Source organism: Rhinolophus hipposideros (assembly GCF_964194185.1).
Source record: "Rhinolophus hipposideros genome assembly, chromosome: 18".
Classification (NCBI taxonomy): domain Eukaryota; kingdom Metazoa; phylum Chordata; class Mammalia; order Chiroptera; family Rhinolophidae; genus Rhinolophus; species Rhinolophus hipposideros.
The window spans coordinates 57,143,267-57,163,737 of NC_138064.1; the positions used below are offsets into that span (position 1 = coordinate 57,143,267).

Genomic DNA, 20,471 nt, shown 5'->3' on the forward strand with positions numbered 1-20,471 from the left:
GTTCTGTGAGCCAGAGTAATGACATTATTTCTCTTATCTTAAGATGCTTTAAAAAAAAAAATCACAAAGAAAACTACAATATGCCTTTACATATAATGAAAACAGAGTTCGGACACTCTATTATTTGCTTGCTTGTATGGACCTTAATTTGCAGTGAAGATTCTGATTACTCTGAGATTACATGAATAAGGGAGTCTTAACCATAGTTTTGATACTTAAGTATTAGTATTTTATTTCTAGCACTCATGTTAATCCTTGAGTTAAAAAGGTCTAGCAGAATCTAAGGAGCTCTTTTTAAATACTTTCACCTACTTGTGATGGAAAACCCAGTAAGAACCAACACACCATTTTTTTTTTTTTTTTTTTTTTTAAGGAGGGTGCAGCTCACAGTGGCCAATGTGGGGATCGAACCAGAAACCTTGGTGCTGCTAGCACCACTCTCCAACCAACGGAGCTTACTGGCCACCCCAACACACCATTTTTTATTTGCTTACATTATGTAAGTGTCTCCTATAGGCTATATGGCTTAGCTCTCTTCAAAGCTCTAGTTCTATCTCACAGAACATGGTAGGATTTCAATGATATACACCTAATGGTGCCTAAAAACATCTGTGCTTCCTACCTTCCCATATGAATTCATGAGTCTGCAGATTGTCTCAGCTCTAAAAGGAATGACGTTTACCAAAATCAGCATTTTGCTTTACTGAAGCACAGACAGCATGTGATAGTAAAGAGGGTAACAAGATTTGACTCAACCAAAATTGCATGAAGACTATAGAGTGATTTCACCATTGCTTTATAATGTAGTTTCCAGAAACCAACTGAGATAAAAAGCAGAAAATAACTATTTTAAAATTTTACTAACTTCTAAAAAGCTAGAAGTTGGATTTAACGGTTTATTATGATTTGTCATTTTAAAAACATCGATCCATTAAACCATGTAGAAATAAGTAGTATGCAAAAGTCTGCAAAACAAAACAAACTTTAACATGTTTAGGTATACAGATTATCTGAAATTCCAGACTTTTCAGTCACTTCATTATCATGCAATGGCAGCCAAGTAATCCTTAACTTCAGTTGGAGTTAGCCTCCTAAATCCAGCTTCATTGCAGATTCCAACTTCTATGTTATCTTCTGTCATTTGCCCTTCGAAGCTTTCCTATTGAAGAGGGAGGAAAAAAAAGCCAATTTTCCAAGCAGTTAATTATAAAATCATTACGAATTCAATTGTTAGATATTGAACTAACCTTCAGGGTTAATATGGCTGTATGAATGGCATCTTCAAGTTCTAGATCTTCGTTGTATCTAAGAATTTTGGGGGGAAAAAGAAATTTATGGCCCTATATTTACATTATTTATGATTATTTAAACAAACTGATGACAACCGCTTAAAACTTTTAAAAAATTTAAAGCAATCTTAAAAATACTAAGTTACAGATTAATTCTTTAAGTCACCTAATTGCGATAGCTGTCTGCAAATAAGAAACAGACAATTGTTTAGCGTGCATTCCCAACATTATGAAGAGTATAACCCCAACATGAGTTTACTTTAGGAAACTTCTTTAAGTATAAATGGTTTATTATAATCAGAATGTGGTGGCAGTATTATAGTAATTTTTAAAATCAAAGCAGACAAAACAGAACTTTGCTATAATTTGTTCTTAGAAGTTGTAGTTCCATGTGAAATATTTTGAAGACTCACTAATACCGTGTTTCCCAGAAAATAAGACCTAGCAGGACAATCAGCTCTAATGCATCTTTTGAAGCAAAAATTAATAAACGACCCGGTCTTATTTTACTATAATACCAGATCTTTGATATGATGTGATATGATATATGATATATAATACTGGGTCGTATATTAATTTTTGCTCCAAAAGACGCATTAGAGCTGATTTTTCAGGAAACAAGGTAATATGTAAAAGGAAAAGGAAAGTGCTTTAAGATCCTAAAATTAATTTAAGTTTACCAATCAATCCCAGGTCTAAATTTTTAATAATCTTAACATCATTATTACGTTGAAATGTACTGAGAAGGTTCACCTGTTGGTTCAAGTCAATTACAAAGTTTACCCACTCAAAAAGTAGTACGTTTCTTGGTGGACTACAATAATGCTGAGTCCAGAATACAGGTGGATATAAGGGAAAGCAGTTTGTTGTGCCAGAGCGGTGACAGCAGGTTTTTACATAGCACTCCTCTTTTCAACAAGCATATACATCATATTATCTAATCTACTATCAATACCAGGTATGTGGCTTCACAACTTCTTTTGGCATTGTCATGATGTAAAATGTTACTACTTAAATCACATAAAAATTTTTCTCACAAATGTTTTCTCCAAGACCAATTGTCTATTTTTTTGATAGGAAAAATGAACGAAAAACCAAACACAGGAAACAACCATAAGAATGTAGAAAGAGAAGTTCTTAAGAAATAAACAAAAGACATCACCAAAATGGAGGCGTGAGGTGAGCCTCTATATCTCCATTGGAATTTACAACTAATCAAACAACTATGACTCCACAAAGGACTCCCTGCACAACAGTTACAAGACGAAGAGGCCCACTACTGAATTCACCTAAAGATGGGCAAATTGCGCAAGCAGGAGAGGAGGGAAGGGAGAAGTGCAGAGACGGACCCATGCGGGCGCAGTACGCGACCTAGCTCAGTGCTCGCTGTATCCCATAACTACCACAGTGCCGAGAGAGGGAAGAACTCGGACAGCTAGGGCAACATTTATGGCCCAGAGGAGTGAAGGAACAGCATATAAGGGGCTGAACCCAACGCTCATAGCAGAGACGTCGGGAAAAAGACTGAAAAAAGAAGGATGAAGACGGTGGTTTAAGCCCTCACTGCAAAGTAGAGAATGAAAGCCTTAGGCACTGAGACTATGCGCCCTGTCCCCAGCATCCCAAAGCTCGTCCCGCCCCCACTTGCACCGTGCTAAAAGTGGAAGAGTCAGTGTCAAATAAAAAGAACAGAATATTTGCTGTTATGAGAACTGTGGACCGCAGACACTGATTTGCAACACAACTAGTTCAGGCAAAGGGGAGGGAGCTGTGGAAGCAGGACCAGCTGTGCTGGTGGTTGCTGCCATTACTCTGGGCCACCTCTCACAACCCACCCCGCCCCTAGCCCCACCTATCTGGGCGGATCCCTGCAGGAGTAAACAGAACTGCTAAAACATAAGGGTTCTGAATCTGATGCAGGAAGAGCTTTGTAACTTCAAAAGCTCTCCTGATACCCACACGGACACTGCGCCCTGTGACCCAGGCGAACTATTAACAAAGGAGAAGCCTGTCTCCCAGGGAATCCCCCCCATTGTGTGAGAAGCTGGAATAGTGCAGAGAAAACATAGCACTACCATGTGAGAGAGCAAAGAAAGGCTGCAGTCAAAGAGACAATAAAGCATTCTACCAACAAGTACTGGAAAACAAGAGAAAGACCTCTTCCTATCAACCTGTTGCAGAAGCCACTCCTGTAGATTTCTAGGAAGAGAAATACTAAATCAGTCATTACCATGAATGACCAAGGCAACAAGACAGCTCAGAAAGAAACTAAAAATCTCCAGAAAAAGAACTTAAAGATAATGGAAATATATGACTAAAATGACAGAGATTTCAAGATTACAGTTCTGAAATCACTCAATGAAATGCAAGAAAACACAGAAAAGCAATTTAATGACTCAGAAACACAATCAAAGAACATGAGCATTTTACAAAAGAGATTGAAATTTCAAAAAAGAACCAAATAGAATTTCTGGAGATTAAGAACTCAATAGAAGAAATTAAGAATGAAATAGCCAGTGTAGGAGGTAGACTTGACCAGATAGAGGAAAGAATCAGTGACATCGAAGATAGAAATCGGGAAATGACACGGATGGAAGAAGAAAGAGACTTGAGACTGAAAAGAAATGAAAGAACTCTACAAGAACTTTCTGACTCCATCAGAAAGACCAATATAAGAATAATGGGCTACCAGAAGGAGACAAAAGAGAGAAGGGAAGAGAGAATGTATTCAAACAAATCATCGATGAGAACTTCCCAAACTTGTGGAAAGAACTGGATCCTCGAATCCAAGAAGGAAATAGAACACCTAGTTACCTCAATCCCAACAGGCCTTCTCCAAGGCACATTGTATTGAAGCTGTGTAAAGTCAACAACAAAGAAAGAATCCTCAAGGCAACCAGGGAAAAGAAGACGATAACCTACAAAGGAAAGCCAACTAGATTATCATTTTTTAGTAGAAACTCTACAAGCCAGGACGAGTGGAAACAAATATTCAAACTATTAAAAGACAGAAACTATGAGGCAGAATAATATATGCAACAAAGATATCCTTTAGATATGAAAAAGGAATAAAGACCTTCCCAGACATACAGAAGCTGAGGGAATTTTCTAATACACGACCTGCACTACAAGAAATACTAAAGGAGGCTATTCAACCACCATCAACAGGGACAATCTGTGGCAACCAAAACATAAAAAGGGGGAGAGCAAAGCCTGAACCAAAATACAGGAATGGAGAAAGTAAGCATGCTGAAGAAAATAGAATACTCTAAATATCAAACTTTCTTTTACATAAACTTAAGGGTAATCACTAAAAAAATCCAGAACTAAGGTATATACTGTAATAAAAAGAAAAAACAGAGGGAATTGTTATAGAATACCACCACAGAAATCATAGACAACAACAAAAAGGCAAAGAAACAATGAAGACACAGCCTTACCAGAAAACTAAAGACAGAACGACAGGAAATCCTCACATATCAATAGTCACCGTAAATGTAAAAAGACTGAACTCACCAATGAAAAGGCACAGAGATGCAGACTGGATCAAAAAACTAAACCCAACCAACCATATGCTGTCTCCAAGAAACACATCTCAGCTATAAGGACAAGCTCAGACTCAAAGTGAAAGGGTAGAAATTGACAGTCCAAGCAAATGGTACCCAGAGAAAATCAGGTGTATCCATAATGATATCAGATGAAACAGACTTCAGGGTGAAAAAGGTAATAAGAGACAAAGATGGACAATTCATAATGGTAAAGGGGCCTATACAACGAGAAGACATAACAGTCATCAATATTTATGCCCCCAATCAGGGAGCACCAAAATATACCAAGCAACTACTAACATTACTAAATGAAGAAAATGACTGAAACACTATTATACTAGGGGACTTAAATACATCACTGACAGCTATGGATAGATCATCCAAACAGAAAATAAAAAACAAAATAGCAGCCCTAAATGACACATTAGAAAAAATGGACATAATTGACATACAGAGAGCACTTCATCCTAAAACATCAGACTATACATTCTTTTTCGAATGTACATGGAACATTCTCGAGGATAGACAATATACTGGGACGTTAAAAAAAAAAAAAAATATATATATATATATATATATATATATGGACATAAAATCAGCCTCAGCAAATTTAAAAAGATTGAAATCATACCAAGTATATTCTCTGATCAGAAGGCTTTGAAATTGGATATCAACTGCGAAAAGAAAGCAGGAAAAAACACAAATATGTGGAGATTAAACAACATACTTTTGAAGAACGACTGGATCAAAGAAAAAATTAGAGGAGAGATCAAAAGATACATAGAAACAAATGACAATGAAAATACATCCTACCAAAATTTTTGGGATGCAGCGAAAGCCGTTTTAAGAGGGAAATTTATATCATTACAGGCCTATCTCAGGAAAAAAAAAATAAAAAATAAAAATAACCTCATGTTACACCTTAAAAAACGTGAAAAACAACAAATGAAACCCAAGGTCAGCAGAAGAAAAAAAATGACAAAAATTAGAGCAGAACTAAACAAAATAGAGAATAAAAAGACAACAGAAAAAAATTAATGTGATAAAGAGCTGGTTCTTTGAAAAGATTAACAAAATTGACAAACCCTTGGCTAGCTTCACTAAGATAAAAAGAGAGAAGACACTAACAATATCAGAAACGAAAAAGGGTAAGTTATCACAGACGCCACAGAAATACAAAGGGTCATACAAGAATACTATGAAGGATGATATGCCACCAAATTCAATAACCTAGAAGAAACGGACAAGTTCTTAGAAACATATAGCCTTCCTACACTGACTGACGAAGAACTAGAAAATCTAAACAGACCTATAACCAGTAAGGAAACTGAATCAGTCATCCAAAACCTTCCCAAAAGCAAAAGTCCTTGACCAGATGGCTTCACTTAGTGAATTCTACCAAACCTTCAAAGAGGATCTAATACCAATCCTGCTCAAACTCTTCCAAAAAATTGAAGAGACAGTACTCCCCAACTCATTTTATGAGGCCAATATTACTCTGATACCAAAACCTGGTAAGGACAACACAAAAAAAGAAAACTACAGACCAATATCTCTAATGAATACAGATGCAAAAATCCTTAACAAAATTATAGCAAATCGAATACAACAATGCATTAAAAATATTATTCATCACGACCAAGAGGGGTTCATCCCCGGGGCACAAGGATGGTTCAACATCTGGAAATCCATTAATGTGATACATCACATAAACAAAATAAAGGACAAAATCATATGATTTTATCAATTGATGCAGAAAAAGCATTTGACAAGATACAAGACCCATTTATGATTAAAACACTTAACAAAATAGGTATAGAAGGAAAATATCTTAACATAATAAAGGCCATAGATGACAAGCCCTCAGATAATCTCACAATTAATGGTGAAAAACTGAAGCCCTTTGCTCTATGTTCAGCAACACAACAGGGCTGTCCCCTATCACCTCTGCTTTTCAATACACTGTTGGAAGTACTCATTAGAGCAATTAGGCAAGAGAAAGAATAAAAGGCATCCAAATTGGGAATGAAGAAGTTAAATTGTCACTCTTTGCAGATGACATGATGCTATACTTAGAAAACCCTAAAGACTCCACCAAAAAGCTGTTAGAAACAATCAACAAATACAGTAAAGTTGCTGGCTACAAAATCAACGTACAAAAGTCCATTGCATTCCTATATACTAACAATGAAATCTCAGAAAAAGAAGTACAAAAAACAATTCCTTTTGCAATTGCAGCAAAAAGAATAACATAACTAGGAATAAACTTACCCAAGGATGTAAAAGACCTATATGCTGAAAACTATAAGACATTTTTAAAAGAAATTGAAAAAGATACAAAGAAATCGAAAGACATTCCGTGCTCATAATTGGAAGAATCAACATAGTTAAGACAGCCATATTTCCCAAAGCAATATGCATATTTAATGTAATCCCCGTCAAAATCCCAATGGCATTTTTTTTAAAAAATAGAACAAAAAATCATCAGATTTGTTTGGAACCACAAAACAACCCGAATAGCCAAAGCAATCTTTAGGAAAAAGAACAATACTGGAGGTATCGCACTCCCTGACTTTAGCTTGTACTACAGGGCTACAATAACCAAAACAGCATGGTATTGGCAGATAAACAGACACATAGACCAATGGAATAGAATTGAGAACCCAGAAATAAAAGCACATAAATATGGACAGATAATTTTTGACAAAGAAGCTAGAAACATACAATGGAGGAAAGACAGCCTCTTCAATAAATGGTGCTGGCAGAATTGGATAGTCACGTACAAAAGAATGAAACTGGATTGCTATCTGTCACCATGTACCAAAATTAATTCAAAATGGATCAAAGACTTAAGCGTAAGACCTGACACAAAAAAAATGCATAGAAGAAAACATAGGTACTAAACTTATGGACCTTAGGTTCAAAGAGCTTTTTATGAATTTGACTCCAAAGGCAATGGAAGTAAAAGCTAAAATAAAGGAATGGGACTATATGAAACTTAAAAGCTTTTGCACAGCCAAAGAAACCATCGACAAAATAAAGAGGCAACCAATTGAATGGGAGATTTTTGCAAACAGTGCCTCTGATCAGGGGCTAATATCCAAAATATACAAGAAACTCATACAACTCAACAACAAAAAAACAAACAACCCCACTGAAAAATAGGCAGAGGACCTGAAGAGACATTTCTCCAAAGAGGACATACAAATGGCAAATAGACATATGAAAAAATGCTCAACATCACTAATCAGAGAAATGTAAATAAAAACCACAATGAGATATCATCTCACCCCAGTCAGAATGGCTATCATCAAGACAATCAGTAACAAGTGTTTGAGAGGCTGTGGAGAAAAAGGAACCCTCATACACTGTTGGTGGGAATGCAGACTTGTGCAGTCGTTATGGAAGGCAGTGTGGAGGTTCCTCCTAAAATTATGAATAGAATTATCATATAACCCAGCAATCCCTCTCCTGGGTATCTACCCAAAAAATCTGAAACCATTTATCCATAAAGACACGTGTGCTCCAATGTTCACTGCAGCTTTGTTTAAGCTGGCCGAGACATGGAAACAATGAAAATGTCCTTCCATAGATGAATGGATAAAGAAGTTGTGGTACATATACACAATGGAATACTGTTCGGTGGTAAGGAAAGATGATATAGGAACATTTGTGACAACATGGATGGATCTTGAGAGTATAATGCTAAATGAAGTAAGAAAAAGCAAAGAACCCTATGATTTCACTGATATATGGTATATAAACCAAAAACAAGAGAACAAGACAAACAAAGGAGAAACAAAAGCTTGTAGACACAGACAATAGTTTAGTGGTTACCAGAAGGTAAGGGTGTGGGGGCTGGGAGATGAGGGCAAGGGGGATCAAATATATGTTGATGGAAGGAGAACTGACTGGGTGGTGAACACACAATGGGATTTATAGATGACGTAACACAGAATTGTACACCAGAAATCTATGTAATTTTACTAACAATTGTCACCCCAATAAATTTAAAAAAATAAATAAATAAAGGTCATCATTATCACAAAAAAAAAAAAAAAAAAAGAAACAATATTACCAGTTAATATGTTGAAGGTTGGGAGCCAGAGTAGAGTGTGTTTTTATTTTGTTTTATTTGTAACAAGACTCAAACACAGATCAATACAACAAATTTGTTCAGACTCATTAATTATTTAAAGAGCTGAAAACGATCAAGTTTGCTAACAAATCTAATTATGATGAGCCTACCTTTTCTCAAGGAAAGTTTTCCCATTTACATAGTTCTTTCCCATTGCTGTGGCTTTCCAGGCAAAGTAAGCTCCCTAATCAAGAAGGGAAAAGGAAAAATTGTATTTTAAACCATTAATTTAATTATACTGTCCTGTCATTTATTTTTCAGCTCTATAATTTGTGTCTAACTTTTAAGGTCACAAAATAGGTTACTTTTTTTTTAAAGATAAGAGGGATAAATAACAAAAAGTTATGAAGAAACTTTTGAAAGTTATGGAGAAGCTCAGTATCTTGATTGTAGTGACAGTTTTCTTGGGTATTTACATACATCAAAACTCATCAAATTGTACACTTCAAATATGTGCAATTTACTATACACAATATATGTAAAAAAGCCAGATAAAGGAAACTGAGGTTAAGTTAAAGCAAATAATTACGAATATCAGTTTAGCTACTAGGACTGAAGAGCTCTAAAAAACTGTCATATATTATCTGAAAAATGGTGCTAAATTCATCACTGGTGAATCAATTAAAAAGTGATCGCCATGCATTAAAAACATTAAAAGGCTTTGCTATTTTGTAATCTAATGTTAAATGAAAGCAGCAGCAATATGGCATGACCTCCTCTGTTGAAAATATACATACTCATGCATGCACACACACAAAAATATGAAACATTTTAAAGAAAACAACTGCCTTTTAGATATAACGGAGGAAAAAAGGGCAAAAGATGAATTCTGGATTCTAGTGATGATGGCTTTTACTACCCACTGGAAAGGAAGGTAAGAGGGTTGGTCATCTAGCTTCAGAAATTCAGAGATGTGGTCGATTTCCCAAACTACTTCATTTTCCCAATTTAAGTAACAAACTATTTTTCTTTTTCTTTTCAGATTACAGGATTAGATCATAAGATCTGAATTGAGTGAACCTGCAATTATCTAATAATCCATAAAATACGAAAGTTCAGTTCCTCATCATGATTATCTTCTTCTGGTCCTCCTCACAGCAGATAAGACAGAGTGGAGAAGCAGCACCCTTTATGAACATCTCCTAGCTCAGAGACCAATTTCAGACAGTTACATCAGTGTTTGTGCAGATGAATCACACCAAGTCAGCCCCAAGATTAAACAGGTGGCAAAGAAAACAACAGAACCCCCTAGACCCGTATCTTTTACTACAATATTTCTTAATGTAACAATTCTACAAATTTAAAGATTTGGTAACTATTTCAACAAATCATTCAACTCTGTGAAGATAAAGAACAAGACAAAACAGAGAGGGCAGAACTAATGTAGCTTCCTCATCAGAAGACTTAATTATAAACTCTTCAAATGTACAAATAAATACATACTACTTCCTATTTTCTAAAACCCAAGTGAAAAAGACAAAATACTGCTAAATTTTAAACTTCTTATGGTTATTGTTTTTATCAGATATTCAAAAGGTACTTCAACAAACCCCTCAAATACATCTGATGATACTTACAGATGGATCTGACTGAAATAAATATGGGCGTCCCTCATTCCAACCACAAATTAGTAAAGAAACTCCAAATGGACGAACACCACTAAAGAAAGGAAAATGAAAATCACTTGGCATCATCATGGTATTAAAGTCAATCTAAATCAGAATTTATTAATACTCTCAAGTAAAGCAAATTATCAAGTAAAGCAAATTACATTTGTAAGTTCCTTAAAAAATATTTAACATCTTTCTGAACACATCAATTCAAAATGAATTCTCTTTGTGGCACCAAGGAACAGTAGTCAAATCATTTCAGTAAATGGAGTGACATAAACATTGGGGTTAATAAATAAGTAAGGAGTAACATTTAGTACCCTAACAAAAGAGAACTTTAAACAAGTGTAGCTTTTCCACTGGCTGTGCATGTCAGCAACTAACTACTTTTACACCACCTCATCCATGTTCACACCCAAACTCAATAGAATTAAAATGAATCTGGATGTGTCCAAAAGCTTGTTCTTTCATTGTGTGCTTATGATTAGGAAGATAAGTTTGGAAGCATCAAGGATTGTTTGCTTCTAAAGGAGTTTATAAATTTTTTTGTAAGGAGTTTGCTTATAAAGGAGTGTTTATCACTCGCAAAAGAACTTTATTTAGAAGCTACTTTCTGTTGCTTTCTCTTATTATATAAACCACAAAAAAACATTTGAATTTTTCTGGAAGAAAATGTTCTAGCTCCAGCTGAGAAATTACCGTATTTTGTTGTGTATAATGCACTCCCGTGTATGTGGACCCAAGTTTTTGTCCTAAACTTTCAGGGAAAAAAAAAATCTTTCATTTTAATTTTTTAATTCAAATTTTAATTTGTTTACATTTAGGTACTTGTTTTTTGGCATTATAAAGGAATTTTAGCATTAATTTTCTAACATATTATGGAACAAGAAATTTTGTGTAAAAAATAATTACGAAACACTAGATAGAAGGTACAAGAAATTTTATGTACCGGTAACAAATTTACAGTATTTATACATCATAGAAGGCCAAGAACTCTTCATTGTTGCAAGTTCATCATAAGTTCAACAAAACTGATTATCACATTCCAGAATATTGCATATGGATATCATTACTGATTTCTAGAGTTAACACTTTTAACTCATTACCAGAAATAAAAGAATTAAAAACATTTATATATATAGAATTAGTACTACCCATGTATAATGTGCATCCTTATTTTTCCTTCACAAATTTGGGCAAAAAAGTGCACATTATACATGACAAAATATGGTGTTCATCATAGTGATTTTCTCTACTTGTTAAGCAAATACAGGAATAGGAAGTCCTCTTTTTTTATACAACTACTCTTTAAAAATGATTTTTTTTTCCAATTCATAACACAGTTCAAGCAATAAAATCAACTTACCCTGACTGGGTATATTCTTGCATCACCGAAGCTACTCTCTGTACCAGCTGAGCTGTGGGAATGGGCTCTTGGTAAACAAGATAGTATTGCTGAGCCAGTTTTCGAGCTCTGTGCACAAGCACTCTAGCAAACAAGGGAGAAATAAGATTCAATGAAAATTAAGACGCTCTACTACCTAAACACTCATTCTCCTACTAAAGGCATATTCCTACAGCACAAGTTTTACATGTATTTCTTTAATAGTGGCTGTCAGCTCAAAGCCAGTCTTGCTCTTGTATGATTAGTTAATTTACAAGAAAATATCAGAACATCACAGAGGAGCTGAGCGATAGGAGATGGATAAGGACAAGGCAAAAAGAAAATTAGGAACTAGGGGTACCAGTCAGCTTAACAGTAATAGATTGTTACACAACAAAAGCTTTATCTCCCTCCGAAGTTTCAAGATTGTGCTCCTCATCCCAAGGGCAGTCACCCTATCATTTTATATCTCAGTCTCTCTCTCTCTCTCTCTCTCTCTCTCTCTCTCTCTCTCTCTCTCTCTCTCTCTCTCTCTCTCTCTCTCACACACACACACTCACACACACACACACACACACCACACACACACACACACACACACACGTTCAAGCATTTTTTTCTCACTCTGCCTCAATCTTTGCCACAGACTAAACTTTAACGAGTCCCCTTCAGAGATTAAGGAACAGCAAGAAACTTTAAAAACGTAAAATTTGTCAAAAGAATATACTACATAGCAATCAAAAATATCAGCATGTCGAATAGGACTTACCTTTACATGTTCAGGTACTACTGATCTGAACCATGCACGTTATCCCCGGCACAGTACTCAGGTCCTGCCCCCTCAGTTTATCCTATCTGTGGTAGCACACTGCAACACCCCTTCTATACAACAATCACAGGATCCACTGTAGTGAAGCCTGATCACATTTCAGCCACACTATTGCTCTGAAACTTATTAAAGTGAAATTCTTGCTCTACCACACAAAATCAAGACTGGATTAATACTGCTTTTCTTATTAAATGACAAACACAGAAGGTTGTCAGTATCTTTCAACTTGCAGTTACCCTGATATAACAGGATTACTCTCTCTCCTCCTGTATTACAGTATTCTGAGGTTTAAAGTGATGAGCCTAAGATGATTAAATTATTTTTCAGAATAAATATAGCACCTTTATATATCAAAGGAGTGAACAGATGAATATCAGATCCTGAATGGTTCTGTTGCTATATGCAGCAACTTTCAGTGGACTTTGAGAATTTTGTCCCTTTACTAAAAAATAAATATGAGGAGATGCTTTCTTTTGCTGCCTAATGACTTTTTCTTTTTTCTTTTTTTTTTTAGGTTTTATTGGGGAAGGGGAACAGGACTTTTATTGGGGAACAGTGTGTACTTCCAGGACTTTCTTTTTCCAAGTCAAGTTGTTGTCCTTTCAATCTTAGAGTTGAGGAGGGTGCCATTTCAGCTTCAAGTTGTGGAGGGTGCAGCTCAGCTCCAGGTCCAGTTGCCGTTGCTAGTGACAGGGGGCGCAGCCCACCATCCGTTGCGGGAGTCGAACCGGCAACCTAGTGGTTCAGAGGACACGCTCCAACCAACTGAGCCATCTGGGAGCTCAGCGGCAGCTCAGCTCAAGGTGCCATGTTCAATCTTAGTTGCAGGGGGTGGAGCCCACCATCCCTTGTGGGACTCGAGGAACTGAACTGCCAACCTTGTGGTTTGGAGCCCACTGGTCCATGTGGGAATCGAACCGGCAGCCTTCAGAGTTAGGAACATAGGGCTCTAACCGCCTGAGCGACAGGACTGGCCCTGCCTGATGACTTTTTAAAATATAGTTTATTATACCTATTATAACTTGCACTGCTTTTGTTGTTTTTAAAATGCATTAGATAACACCAGTGCCCTTGAAGCCCAGCCCTCGGATGGGAGTAGAGTAGAGGGACTGTGCTCAGAAGTCTATCTCCTCTTTTACACCCGAGTGGCACTGAGTATCTTCCTTAATTAAAGTAACCCTAAGTCTGTTGTGTACAGGAAAACTAAATTCAGCTGCCAGGGATGCTACTGCTAGACAAAACAAAAGTGGGGAGTTGGAAGATTAAAGGAGAAACATTCTTTGACTTTTCTCCTCAAATATAGATTATGAGCAATTCATGAGATGGTGAGAAAACAATCAGTAGTATAACGTACCTGTAATCTGGGCCCATGCCACTATACACCAAGCCTATATGTTTGGTAATTGGTTCCACTTTGTGTACACTTCGCTCATCATACAGAATGGATTTCTGTTTCTTCTCAGTTGCTAATACCACACCATTTGAAGCTTAAAAAAAAAGAGAGAGGGACATAAATGTTTAATCATTTATAGACTGTTTCAACACTTTTCTAATTATGGCTACATTTCACCCATTTCTTCTTATTTATAATAAAAATTTTTCTTCTGGATTTCTGTATTAAAATCACCTTAGGAGCAGTAAATCAGTTTTTCCTTCACTGGTCATATATATGCACTCAGAAATCCCTACAGCTAAAGGTGTTAGCAACTTTTCTTAAAGTACTCCAGGATACCTAAGAGTCCATATGTTTTAAAATAATGAAATTCTCCCTATTTGGCCTACTATTCTTATAATCTGAAATTTGAAATCAATGATAGATACTTTTTTTAAAGGGTATCTTTAGATTTTTTATAATTAACTTTTTCTAAATTACAGAAAGACTAAAAACTACCAGAGAATAGTGATATATAATCAATGGAAAAATAAAAGAATACTGAACTATCTGAATGCGAAAGACTATAAATTATCACAATAAAGGCGCTATATTTATTCTGGAAAAAAAATAATCACCTTAGGCTCATTACTTTCTTTAAACCTCAGAATTCGGTAAATTAACAAAAAATTGTTAAAAATTATGCTGCTACATAATTTATTTAATAAATTAATTTATGTATAAGTTAATTACTAATTAATTTAACAAGAACATTAGCATAACTATTAACAGGCACTGGAAATCAGTGAAGCATTTAATTACCTTTAATTCCCACTGAAGGGGCTCCTCCAGCTACAGCAGCCAAAGCATATTCAATCTGGACAAGTTTACCAGATGGGCTTAAAAAGAAACAAAGATATTTGCTAAATTCGCACATCCTCAAATATTTATTATAGAAATATCCCTGAGAGAGGGCAGATATGTAGGCCAAATCCATTTTTTTTTTAGATTTATTTTATTTATTTTATTTTTTTTTACATCCCTCACACCGTGAACCCCCTCCCCCCATCCACCACCACCCCGACCTCACACCGAGCCATCACATTATGCACATAAAATTATAGTTGGCATTCATTAATGTCCAGTCTCTGGTGTACAATGCCATGACCAGGCATCCACAGCATCCCTGAGGTGGTCTCCCAAACAGGACACATGTCCATCGGACACCCAACAAAATCCCCAAACACTATTGAATAAGTTCCCCAAAGTAATTCTCAAAAAACCCTGAGGCCATCCTGTGGTCACCAGCCGCCCCCCAATCTCTTCACCCTTCCCCCCATCCCCAACCCCCTCCCCGCCGCCCATCTAACAACTCTCGGTTTTTTGTGTCCCCAAAACTGTTTTTGATTAGTTCATTCACATATTCTTTTCTTTAGATTCCGCATATAAGTGAGATCATATGGTACTTGTCTTTCTCTTTCTGACTTATTTCACTTAACATAATGTTCTCTAGATCCATCCATGTTGCAAATGATAAGATTTCTTTTTTTTTATGGCTGCGTAATACTCCATTGTATAAATGTACCACAGCTTCTTAATCCAGTCATCGACCGATGGGCATTTCGGTTGTTTGCATATCTTGGCTACTGTGTAAAGTGCTGCAATAAACATAGGAGTGCATACAGATTTTTGAATTGGAGTTTTGGATTTCTCCGGGTAGATGCCTAGGAGTGGAATTACTGGATCATAGGGTAGTTCCATTTTCAGATTCCTGAGATACCTCCATACTGTTTTCCATAGTGGCTGCACTAATCTGCAATCCCACCAACAGTGCACTAGCGTTCCCTTTTCTCCACATCCCCGCCAGCATTTGTTGTTTGTTGATTTATTGATGATAGCCATTTTGACTGGGGTGAGGTGGTATCTCATTGTGGTTTTTATTTGCATTTCTCTGATGGTTAGTGAGGTTGAGCATTTCTTCATATGTCTTCTTGTGTAGGCCAAATCCATTAATCAAACACAGAGAAACAGCTGGCCTTTGAAATTTATCATGAAGTTGTACAGCAACTACATTTACCAGACGATTTGAGTATATTCATAGTGAAGTACTAATCTCTTTCCTTTGGTTGTTTTCTTCTGGTCTGCCACTTAAAGCAATTTACTGTTGCCTTTCAGCAATTACCTGAACCTTGTGACTTTGGGCAAGTTATTTAACCTGTTTCTCAGTTTTCTCATTTGTAAAATAGGGATAACAGTACTGTAGAAGTTATCTGTGAAGATTTTGCTCCTGCTACAAAATCAGCATCAATTAAACACCAAAACAGTAATGTTATTAAGAACATGTACAAGGTCTGACAATTTAAGTTCACGAACTCATCCTAGAAAAAATGCTACATATTTCACTGCTGAATATCATTGTCACCTTCGAAGTACTCCCCTTGGGAAGCTGTGCCGCAACACCAGCGGCTAGTCCCTTCAAAGCAACTCTTTCTGGAATGGCCATCAGAGTTAATGTTGTACTACTCTTGATGTCCTGAATGTCATCAAAATGTCTTCCTTTCAATATTTCCTTTATCTTTGGGTAAAGAAAGAAGTCTTTTGGGGCCAGATCAGGTGAGTCGGGAGGATGTTCCAACAGTTATTTGTTTACTGTCTAAAAACTCCCTCACAGACAGTGCCTTGTGAGCGGGTGTAGTGTCATGCAAGAGCCATGAATTGTTGCAAAAAGTTCAGGTTGTCTAACTTTTTTACACAGCCTTTCAGTACTTCCAAATAGTAAACTTGGTTAAGTGTTTGTCCAGTTGGTACAAATTCATAATGAATAAGCCTTCTGATATCAAAAAAGGTTACCAACATCATTGCAACAAGTGCACGAACTTAATTGTTTGACCTCGTACGTGTCTATTAAATACCACACATTTTACATTTACAGTCTCCTTTCTAAGCGTCTTAAGACATTAAGACCTAAATATCAGTCACAACAAAGTACTTTCTATATAGTATAACACTATTTCTAGAAGTCATGAGCTGGTTATACTTAACACATCTGATTCCATGGGTTTGGCGGCCAAATACTAGCCTCCAGATGGTATTTATGTCATACTTTATTTCGATCTAGTTGAGTTACAATCATCATAAATGTCACTGACCAACTTTCTTCTTTTATAAAGTCCTTGAGTGATAATAATTTGTCCAAAATAACACAGCTAGGTCCCTATCTCGTCTACTACTGAAAAGATAACCTTCAGTTTCAAAAGGTCTTCTGTTTTATCTTCATACAATAATGGATACTGTCACTCAAATCTCAACTCGCATCATCCCACCTTGTTCCAGACACACAGACTACTCTTAGAACTCAAAAACCCCTTGACAAGCTAATCCCTCTGTTGGGAATGCTGTCACCATTGCCTGGTGAACTCTTCCTAATCACCCTTTATTCCTTGGTAGAAATGAAAGTGGCCCTGACCACCCAGACTGGTTGAATTCTGGGTTGAATTCCATACATCATGCCTATGGTGTCCTGTATTTTCTCTTTGGCTAAGATTCAACATCATACTTGAATTATTGTTTACAATATTTGTCTTCCTCAACAAAGTGTAAGTTCAGTTAGTATTCGAATACATACCCTGGTACCAGAAGTCCATAATCATTTGGCTGATAGAGACATATCTAGACTTATTTAAGAAATAAGCCTAGAGGTGGTAGTTTAGAGACTCTTAAATGAGAAAATTTGCTGACTTGGGCAGAGTAACATTAATAGAGATTTAAAGTTAAAAATTAGGCTGTGCTTGTTTTCCTTTAATGGTCACTATTTCAATAATCTTAACATCCATTCAGCTTTCAATTATTGTTCAATACCTAGTTCAAATACCTCTGGGGAACATGTTAAAGGCTCAGGTAAATTTAAAGTTACTTTTTCTCTGTTCGTATAATAACCATCACCTGTATACACACATTTATCATTGCCTCTTTCTGTATAAAAACTCACTCATCTGTGAGCTCATTGAGCAATCAACCATCTTTGTATTCATTCATGCCACTACCACTTCCAAAACACTCGCATCTCTCTACCTGGAATAACTGAAATAGTCTTCTAACTAGTTTTCCTCTCTTCCACCCTTACTTCCATCACCTCCAGCAAGAGTTACTTTTGTACCATGTTACCCTCCACTTAAATCCTATAATAACTTCTTGGTTCACTTAAAATAAAAATTCCTTACTCTGGCCTACAAGGCCCTAAAAGATTAGACCTAACCCACGCCCACTCTGCTATATCTAGCACACTCGCCTTATACCCAGTCCTGTAAGAGTTCACGTTCTTTCCCAACTTTAAGACTTTCAAACATGTTCTTCTCTCCGTCTACAACTCCTTCTACCCCTAAATCTTCAAATAGTTGGCTCCTTTCCATCTTCCAATCTCAAAAATCACCAAGCACTGGCGTTTCCTGACTGTGACTACCCAATCTAAAGTTATGTTCCTTCTTTCACCTTCTTTATATAAAAATTCTTAAGGGAAAAACATTTTTTCAGAATGCAACTGTATGCACCAATCTGTTTACTCATGAATTTACTGTCAATATCCCCAACCGAATGTAATACACAAGAACACCTTTTTATCCTATAATATAGTCTCTTGTCATCTCCATCATTAATAGTGTAATTCTGATTACAACACGCTAGAAACAAATGTTTTTTTAACCTAAAACATGTTTTTAAAAAAAGAGTTTAATAAAGATTCAGTCCCTGATAATATACGGTTCCAGCTCCACTAGGATTACACTTTCTGAAAGATAAAGGACCAGGTTTACTTCGTTCACAGATAGGAATAGTGGCTTCTTGGCAAATATTGTTCTTTATCATTTTAAGTGATGAGATCCTTTATTACAGAATTAATTTCATTCAAAGGGTAAAAAAAAAACTCTCATTTAATTATTGAAAACTGTCAAGAGCAAGGAAAGCATTTTAGTATTTCAAGAAAATACAACTGGTAATGAGAAGCGTATTAATTTTGTGATCAGAAAGAGCCCAGTTTGAATGTTAACTCAGCTATTGTTCTATGATCTTGGACACGTTTTTCTTTTTTTTTTTTTTTTACTTGTCCTCGCTGTACTTTGATCATCTGTGAGATGCTGTGACAACGTTTATCACACATGGTAGTGGAAAGAAATGAAGAAGGTTAGGTTGCACCCACACAGAAAGTACTCAACAAATTAGATCTTCCCTCCCTTCAGCTGTCAGTCAGGAACACATTTTAACTAAACGGGGCACTACTGATCGATAAGAAAATGGTCAAACTGAATCCTTCCCTCGTCGACTTATTAAATACTTCGGTGATGGTTTTCGTACATTAGGAACGATGATTCATCTCAACTGTATTTTGAAAAATATACTTAGTTGAATCCCTTGTTCTAAAACAGAAAAGCCTACAATCTTTTTAAAAGTAAACATATCCCCTTCTCCCTAAAATGGAAAAACGCAAACGTCGCTTAGTAGTTTGGGGCCCACAACACTAGGTGACAGAAAGCTTAGCGCTTTCATTTTCCGTCCTTTAGCTTCTAATAGGGGCACCAAAGAAATCGAAAATGGGAGGTTTCGAAAGACACTACTACCACATGGAAACCAACTAAAGCTCAGACCAAATTGTAAAGTTGAGATTTTCCAAGAAAAAGAGACTCCACAGACTTGACCAAGAATCCGAGTTCCAGAAGCTCCCGAGTAAGGCCTACCAGGGTCTGGAAGGAAAATCTGAGTTTTTAACGGAATACCCGGACACAACTAACCCAAAACTGCCTTCTCCTCTAATTTCCAAAGGGAAAATAAATCCTTGGCTGAGGACTGTACCCGTCCGCAACCCGAAGGTCCGCACGGAGCCCGCGACCTGGGTTCCCGCGGCCTCCCGGGACCGCTGCTCCCCAAGGGGGCCCGGCAAGTGACTTTGCAGAGTCGCATTCCCACCCCTATTCCCAACTGAGCCCTCCGAAAGCACCAGAGACCAGGACGTAAAAAACCCGGTCGTCGACGATCCTGCAACCTCAGCTACGCGGAGGTTCTCGGGGACCCCTTCCATACCTGAACGTAGTCAGCGAAAAGCTGTAACCGCGTTCCGCCATCTTCACACGGAGAGCAAAGCCCAACCACACACCGCGCACTGCGACGGCTTCTTTACAATGCCCGCCCCGCGCCTTCCTTTCTCTCCCTCTGATTGGAGGAGAGTCAGAGCCGCTCCGGGGCGGTGCTGGTCCTTGTAGTTCCAGGAGATGGGTTTGCCCGACTCTGCGTCTGTGCGCCTGCTCGGGGTGAG

General features: G+C 36.9%; 1 protein-coding gene across 1 annotated transcript; it reads right to left on the reverse strand.

Moving 5' to 3' along the window:
* Positions 1-847: 847 nt before the first annotated feature.
* Positions 848-20,435, reverse strand: PSMA2 (proteasome 20S subunit alpha 2). Its single transcript, XM_081080131.1, has 8 exons — positions 20,240-20,435; positions 14,993-15,069; positions 14,153-14,285; positions 11,952-12,074; positions 10,553-10,634; positions 9,086-9,159; positions 1,248-1,305; positions 848-1,159 (listed from the first exon to the last, which is right to left on the reverse strand). Exons 1-8 carry the CDS (start codon positions 20,278-20,280, stop codon positions 1,043-1,045), a joined length of 705 nt encoding a protein of 234 aa, XP_080936257.1. The 5' UTR covers positions 20,281-20,435; the 3' UTR covers positions 848-1,042.
* Positions 20,436-20,471: the final 36 nt, after the last annotated feature.

Excerpts from the sequence above, each read along its gene's own strand:
- PSMA2 (XM_081080131.1), bottom strand. The coding sequence starts at position 20,280 with ATGGCGGAACGCGGTTACAGCTTTTCGCTGACTACGTTCAG. Across the intron at positions 10,635-11,951 it reads CAAGAATATACCCAGTCAGG|TGGTGTTCGTCCATTTGGAG; the intron begins GTAAGTTGATTT and ends TCCTTTCTTTAG. Across the intron at positions 1,306-9,085 it reads AAAACTTTCCTTGAGAAAAG|ATACAACGAAGATCTAGAAC; the intron begins GTAGGCTCATCA and ends CAAAATTCTTAG.